The sequence below is a fragment of the Carassius carassius genome, chromosome 19 (genome assembly GCF_963082965.1).
Source record: "Carassius carassius chromosome 19, fCarCar2.1, whole genome shotgun sequence".
Classification (NCBI taxonomy): domain Eukaryota; kingdom Metazoa; phylum Chordata; class Actinopteri; order Cypriniformes; family Cyprinidae; genus Carassius; species Carassius carassius.
The window spans coordinates 6,085,280-6,093,135 of record NC_081773.1 but is presented as its reverse complement, the minus strand read 5'-3'; the positions used below and the strand labels follow the sequence as shown (position 1 = coordinate 6,093,135).

At 38.4% G+C, this 7,856-nt stretch overlaps 1 protein-coding gene across 1 annotated transcript; it reads right to left on the bottom strand.

Moving 5' to 3' along the window:
* Positions 1–482: 482 nt before the first annotated feature.
* Positions 483–7,829, bottom strand: LOC132094938 (tumor necrosis factor ligand superfamily member 11-like). Its single transcript, XM_059499635.1, has 4 exons — positions 7,610–7,829; positions 5,131–5,166; positions 2,502–2,637; positions 483–2,345 (listed from the first exon to the last, which is right to left on the bottom strand). Exons 1-4 carry the CDS (start codon positions 7,793–7,795, stop codon positions 1,924–1,926), a joined length of 780 nt encoding a protein of 259 aa, XP_059355618.1. The 5' UTR covers positions 7,796–7,829; the 3' UTR covers positions 483–1,923.
* Between the last annotated feature and the right edge of the window lie 27 nt (positions 7,830–7,856).

The window sequence follows — 7,856 nt, the reverse complement described above, 5'->3', positions numbered from 1 at the left end:
CTCTCAGCATAGAAGAGGTCCAAGCTAAATTTTGCTCCAAATATCTGCAGTGAATTAGAGGATAAAACAACCGTCTCTAAAGGGTGGATATTATTTTAAGGATGACCGTGTTCCCACCTCACAGCTAGCGTAATTCACCCATTTTCTTGACAATACCACAAAGAAAGGAAAGACCAAACATTTACTTTAGCTGTCACATCCAGAGAGGAGCCAGTTAATGCTGGGAACCGCCTGGACTTTTTCTTTGTAGAAGCAATATTAAAATAGCCTTAACGCATATGTAAACTATGAATACCTAGGATGTGAAAAACACGATAAATATGAAAAGCGTTTAGCACATCACATTATCAAAAGTATTTTTCATTAACAAAATGATGTTTTATTTAGAAAATTATCTTTATTAGGTAGAATAGTATAAATAAACATAATTAAACAAAACTTTTGCTAACATATGAACAAAAAAAATGGGGTTGGGGTTCGGGTTGGTAACAATATATTCTGCTGTCCACAAACATTTGCACACAGAATTTGTCAAATGAATTTTACTTAAATACAAAGTTTCTTAGTGAGAAACTAATCCATCTCTGCTTTAAACAGGAGCACTGTGCCTGGGACAAAAACGCATGTATAACTGACCTAAAGTCAATGCCCTTTATCCGAAACCTCTTGAAGTATCGAATAAAGGCAATTATACAATTATATAGACTACAAAACTGTACAACAGACAGAACATTTGACAAACATTCTATCATCACAAAAAATAAATAAATACACTTAATGCATTAAAAAAAGAAGAAAAAGAAATTAAATTAGAGCGAACCAAACTCAGTTTGGTTCTGCACATCGATTTTCACACTGAGTCAAAGACAGTCCAGCTGCCTTGATTTTTGCTGAATGTTTGTATACGTTTTGTTCAAGAAATCAAATTTTAACACCATTAAAAAAAACAAAGGGCAGCTCTAAATGTCCAACAGTGAAATTCATTAGTAAAATGGGTGAAATTGTAGAAAGTGTCTATTCACCAGTTTGGCACAATTCAGTTGTCTCTTAGAGATTCTGCATGATAATTTTTAAGTTCAACGTAGCCATGCTTGCTAGAATGAAACATTTCATTTAGACTGTTTTATATCTTAATCCAATCAATAAATGTAATTATGAAATTAATAAACTAGTGATGCACTGGCATGTCATTGTTTATTACTAAAGCAGTTACTTTTTGGTACTTACAGCTAACATTACATCACTATGGCTAAGGCTGCAAATGTGTTATTGCTTTTATACAACACTTCAATGAACCAGAAGTTCATACTGAGTATGATTCGAACTAAATTTGAGCACTTAGTTTGTATGTTTTTACTCTGTTGTGAAGGTCACAGCAGACTACTGAGATTTGGCATACTTTACTAGGACTGTCCAGCATGTCTCCACCGCTGCGATTTGTTGCACAGTTTATGACTTTTGGAGCATTTTAAGAGTATGGGTACCAGTATTGGACTGATACCCATGACCAGTAGGGGCACTTTTCTGGGCCCCTTGGACAGTTTTTGTCTTGGCTCCTGTTGAAATTGTGATCGCGTCCCAGGGATTGCGTCAGGCCCCCTCTCTGGTCAGGGCCCTTGGAATTGTCCTAACCTTCACCCCTTTATGGCGCCCCTCATTGCCAGTATTGGTACTTAACTATAAAAACACGGACAGAGGCCTGAGTCCATTCTTGGTTTTCTAGTGGTGGTCCTTAAGAGCTTCAATGGCACAATTGAGAAGTGTTCAAAGTTGTAATGTGCTCTTAAAAGTCATCTATATTGAACAAAAATTCTAAAGTCAGTGATCAAAAACAAGTGCTCAGTGGTTCATGGTCACTTTAAAAAAAAGTTTGTAAGGTTGCAAAATGTGCATTAACATGTTCAGTAGCAAAAATGATGCAAATCAATTGCTTATCTTAAAAGTTCCAAAATACGTCCCGTCAGCTGCTGGATCCAGTAGCCATGCATTGGATACATTGACATAAATACCATCACCATTATTCAGTTGGATACCTCTGCCCTGCTCCACACAGTACATGTTGTACTTCGCGATGTTCCACTGCACAGTGCCGCCGCTTTTTGTAAGGAGAATAGCTGTACCTGCAGACTGCGTAAATTTCTCATGAAAAATGTATTGAAACAACTGTACATTGCTGACATCCTCTTTGCTCGAGTCGTGATCTTCAGCGTATCGAAAGCAGGTCTTGGCATATACATAGTAATAGCCAGCTTCTTCCACTTGAATTCTTCCGTCATGGTATCTCATCTTAAAATTCATCCCTTGATTATCATCCCAGGTGATCGTGGTTATACAATTTCGATTTTCTGCAAAGGCAAAAGTGACACAATCAGAATAAACCTGTTTGATATAAATATGGATAGATTTTTACTTCAAGATCACTTTAGTTTTTTTTTTTTTTTTAATAAAAACATTTCTGACATTCATGCCATGTGATTTTGAAATAAACAGCATATGCTTACTGGCTGAAAAATTAGTGGGCGTCTTGATGGGAAGATGAGCTGACGGCATGCGTGTGTCCTTTTTTAGTCGACATTTTTCCTTCCTCTCCTTAATACTTTTGAGTGTATCAGCTATTAAGGTTTCACTGTGCATTTCCTGAGAAAGAACAACCAAACACAGTGCAGATTTTTATGATTATGGTCATCTCCAATAAGAAAACAAATATATGTACAGAATGTTCATTGTAGATATTTCATGTTACGAAGTGGGATTTTGGACCAATGACATTTCACAGTGGCAAGGTCTGCATCTGCAACATGATGCAGCATAAACAGAAACCAGACAAGCTAGTTAGAAAATAGGTGTCAAGTTACACTTTGAGTCCTCTTTTTTTTTTTCACACAAGCAACATACTTCAGGATATTGGTTACACTACAACATTGCATTATGACCATTTAGGAAAATGAAAAACATATAAAATTCAAGTCCTTAAAGCTGAAATGTGCAAAAGTCACAACCAGGGTCCAAGAACTTCCTCTGACTGGACACACAGTTCTCTTTCTCAAAGTCAGTATGTTACATCAGGCTGGTTGGGCTAGATATCGTTCATTGTTAAATTTTCATGAATGGTTGAAAACCATTCGAAATCCAAGTGATCGAAGATTTCAGAAGAGGGCGAATGGTTTCCAGATGCAGATCAGGCTCAGTAGGCCAAGTCTCAACTGTCTCAACTGTAATAACACTACCAGGCTATAAATGTGTAATGCTGTGGGAAGTCGTGGCCTGGTGGTTAGAGAACCGGACTCCCAATCGAAGGGTTGTGAGTTCGAGTCTCGGGCCGGCAGGAATTGTGGGTGGGGGGAGTGCATGTACAGTTCTCTCTCCACCCTCAATACCACGACTTAGGTGTCCTTGAGCAAGGCACCGAACCCCAAACTGCTCCCCGGGCGCTGCAGCATAAATGGCTGCCCACTGCTCCGGGTGTGTGCTCACAGTGTGTGTGTGTGTGTTCACTGCTCTGTGTGTGTGCACTTCGGATGGGTTAAATGCAGAGCACAAATTCTGAGTATGGGTTACCATACTTGGCCGAATGTCACTTCACTTCACTGTTTCCTTTGTGCAGTCTCACCTGCTTAGGTATGACTGAAATGTTCTCAATGCCTCAAGGGTCTTTAGAAAAACTCAGAAAGAATGACATTTCTGCTAATGTGCAAGGTGTCGTTAAATGGAGATCACAAGCCAGGAAGTCCAGCAAATCTAGAACACACTCAATACTTCAATACACTCCCTTCAAAAATCTGTGTGAAATCTAGTCTGATTTGAGGTAGAATATGTCATCATTTTATATATATTATACCACAAAGAGATTTATATAAGTGGTAGTAGATTAAGGCCCAAGTAAATGCTATATTTATAAAATATGAATTAAACACCACCGAATAGCAAACAAACATAATAATTACGGCTTTTAAGTGCAGAGTTCTGGATGTTGTTCGGTGCTCTGACCTTCTTAAGAATTTTGGTAGACCGCAAACAAAGTAGGCCAGCACATACAAGCTCTCAAACTAGATTGCATTTAAGCAACATTAAAAAGCCATGACATAGCATATATTTAAACACTTTTTTCAGGTTTACGTTTCCTCGGAAATAAGTTTTCCCAGGATAATGATAAAAACAGCACGGTTCTCATGGCCTGGCAAAGCAAGCTATCAGAGAAAAAAACACTTCATGAAGCCTAGAAGACCATGAATAGAAATTTTATATAGTATTATACCTATAAAAAAATGCACTCTGTGCATACAGGAAATAATCCTTTAAATGCATGTACGAACTAAAGTCAGCACACTTTATCTCTCCTCTGATTTCTCTTAAAGATTCTGATATTAATCAAGACAAATAGATGTCTAAACCGCAGCCAAATGTCTTTTCCAAACCCTACAATTACACTCTACTACATGAGGAAAGCACAATGAGAACTGCATCCATATGGACCATATATAGATGTTTAAGCAAGTCATTTGTAATAATAGAACCAGTAGACCTGAGACATGGTTAAATATCCAAACTAAGTTACTGACAAAGAACAGTTCCAGGGACTTTGACTTGACTTTGCGCTTGAAGTGACTAAACCATCATGGTTAAGGAAATGTTTTACAGCAGCTGTGGTATTCTGGCATGTTTATCCTTATTTTTATACAAAATATGTGAAAACACCAATGCAGAGCCTATGTTTAACAATGGGACATTGGTACCATTAATGCAGGAAGCACATTCTGTCTGTCCAGTAAACACTACTTACTGGAGAGATACATGTTTGGAATCTCTTTGTTTGTGCTTATAAGAGGAAATGCCTTTATATGGGCACATGAAATGTCTACAGTGCTAAGAAGGATGATTAGTCCATCACACCCCAACCTGCATAAAGCATCTTTGCACTTCACAAAATCTTGGTTGGATGTGTCAAGTGTGTGTTTACTTAAATTGCATTTCGTTTCTTTCAAAATATTCCTAAATGTAAATTGTGTTGTGTAAAATGAGGGAAAGAACTGCAAACCGCAAGAAACTGCAAACTGATGCTGTTTCTGAGTCTGAGCCAACATGCACAAGCATGAGGAACACCGACTCATCTTTTGAAGTTTATAGGCTCACCTCATTAGGACTCTGCTGGGCTGAGGCAAGGTCGACCTGTAAAACACAACAAACACAATTCAGTCACACAACTGCATCCAGCAGGTACCACTGCACACTGCAGGCTTTTAATGAACTAATGGGAAAGCAGGCTTACTTTTATTAAGAAATTAAACTGGGCTTGACATGCTCGGAGAACAAACGTGATGTAAGATGTGCATTTACTGTAAATCCAATTTGATGAGAACTAATATGTTCAGCTACTGTGTGTCTTGACCAATGCACTTCTTTAACATTGGCGTTAAAACAGAACAATCATCACATAGGGTTTAAATTAGATGCTTATTATGTTCATATTATATACTATAAACAACAGATATGAATCTGCACCTGCAGATCACTTCAAAAAGTCTTCAGCCTGGAATGCTTGCCATTCATAAGATTCTTCAACATAAGTGCAGAAAATGCAAAAACTTATTTCCATTTGTGTCGAATGAATGAAGACACTGTGGTCTTTGTCAGGTATGTTCAGGCACAAACCAGTTTTACTGTTCACTACATCAGCCACATTTTTGGAAATGAAATGAACTGTGCTCACTGATCTTGAATTGTGATCACTATTTAAAGTGGTAAAACTATGCTGTCAAGCTGTCAACACCTATCTGAAACTATGAATAGTGCAAGGGCTCAGTTACAAGGTATTTTTAATACACACCACAAAAATCTGAATCTGTCTGTAACTGTAAATAACTCCAGATGGAATACTGACAGACAGAATGAGCGAGATTCACAGTGTGTGATATTGTTCTCTTTTCCTCTAAAGCACCGACCAGCATTTGATATAGGCCTACATGCGCTATTAAAGGAATGAGAAGAAGCTTTTTGCAAAAGCATTTTATTATCATATATGGTTTGGTTCAGTTTAGATTGTCCCTGCATCTATTTCTGAGGATAGTATGAATCATGAGCCAAACACAACTGACATTCATCTTTTTCCCGTTCTTGCATCTGTTTCTTTGGCCCTCCACCAGCACACAAGAAGCCTCCGACATACACCGCTGCGTTTGGGCCAAAGCCTCACAAAACAAGATGTCATAATATTCTCCACAGCATTTAAACTACAGGAGAGAGGTCTGGGCATGACAACATGTGAGAGCTGTTTTCTCAGCTCTACCAAACATATAAGTATCAGACCACCAAATGTTTTGGAGAATCAGGGTGAAAGGGCAAACTTGACATGACCAGCAAACAACCTTCACGGAGGGGGAAAAAAAAGTGTCTTTTTACTTTCTAGCAACTACACTACTACAAACTGAATTTCTGAATTCAGGAAATTATGTGTAAAGCATCTCAGGATGCAGGTCATGAAGAAGTTTGTAGTAAACAGCTGGAATCTAGACCAAAAAAGAACTTTGGATTTGTTCATCATGTTTTGGGCACAAAACATGCCATAATTCACATTTGTGTTATTTTATAGCCCTGGTGACTTTAATTTTGTTCTAATATACTCAGACAGGAATGAACATACATGTCCAGCCTTTTGACTGACACTGTATGTCTCTGTATACTTGTAGGAGAGCCTCAACAGCAAAGTTAATGTCCGTTTTCCTCAGATTTCTGGAAAACACGGAAAAAGGAAACCAGCACTAGACCAACAACACATTCATAATAAAGATCAGCAATTCCACAAACCAACATTTCCTGCGTCTGCAATTGGATTGTACAGTTATTCCTAGAACAAAACTAGTGTACAAAACAAAACAATTTAAACATTTAATAACCAGCAAACTAAAGGACAGTAACGTGTGTGAGCAAGTGCTTATGAATTCGGAATCCAGAGAGATCAAGAAATAATGTTGGATCTACACTCATAAAACACAACCCCTATAATCTCACATTGATATATTTGTGAGGTGACAGTCTATTAGTAGCAATAATTTCAAAAGAAAAGAAAATATATATTTTTTTTTAATTAACCAACTATCTGAATCACTGAAAATGTATGGACATCAATAAATTTAACATTTTGACAACTATCTGAAGCGATGTTTAAATGATGACAGAATATGAAGTTAAAATCTGTTGAAGGAGCGACTTAAATGGACAGATCAAATTCAACTTTTTTTTCAATTACTTTTTACCTCCAAAAATCGTGCAGCTTGTAAAGCATAGAATCAATTGTTTTTGGAAGTTTCGTTAAAACCCCACTTGGCACAAAAAGCACTGAGTGGGCACAAGGCGCTTCTTCGAGCGCGCTCTCCTTCTGAAGTTCAAACGCGGCGCGTCTCACACTCTCTGAATCGTCCTGCAGCGCTTGACATTCAGAGTTCACAGCAGGTTAAACGAAACCAGGCCTCAAAAGTGCTGATACGCAAGTAAAACTTTAAAATGCATGCACCTAAATTGTGAAAAAGCCTGTAAGAGTGTTGCAATGAAAGAGTTTATGAAATAAGGGGGGCTTTGCTTTCCGCTTGTCTTTGCTTCCTTGAGAGTTCCTTACCTCTCGCAGATAACCGGTTAAGTGCAACAAAATCGCCACACTCGACGCGACCTGCAGCAGTCCCATGACAGCGAGCGTGCCGAATATGAGTGCTCTGTGCGTGGATCCCGTGTGCGCAGCGCGCCCCGGAGCCTCTTCCATATCGATATGATTCCGCAGGTATGCGCGATAATCATTAGCTGCCATGAGCGCTCGATCGCGGCACAGATCCTCTCTCAGTGGGAGGACTCCACAAATGATCAACGAT

Excerpts from the sequence above, each read along its gene's own strand:
- LOC132094938 (XM_059499635.1), bottom strand. The coding sequence starts at position 7,795 with ATGGCAGCTAATGATTATCGCGCATACCTGCGGAATCATATCGATATG. Across the intron at positions 5,167-7,609 it reads TAACCGGTTATCTGCGAGAG|GTCGACCTTGCCTCAGCCCA; the intron begins GTAAGGAACTCT and ends TGTGTTTTACAG. Across the intron at positions 2,346-2,501 it reads GCCCACTAATTTTTCAGCCA|AAAATCGAAATTGTATAACC; the intron begins GTAAGCATATGC and ends TTGCCTTTGCAG.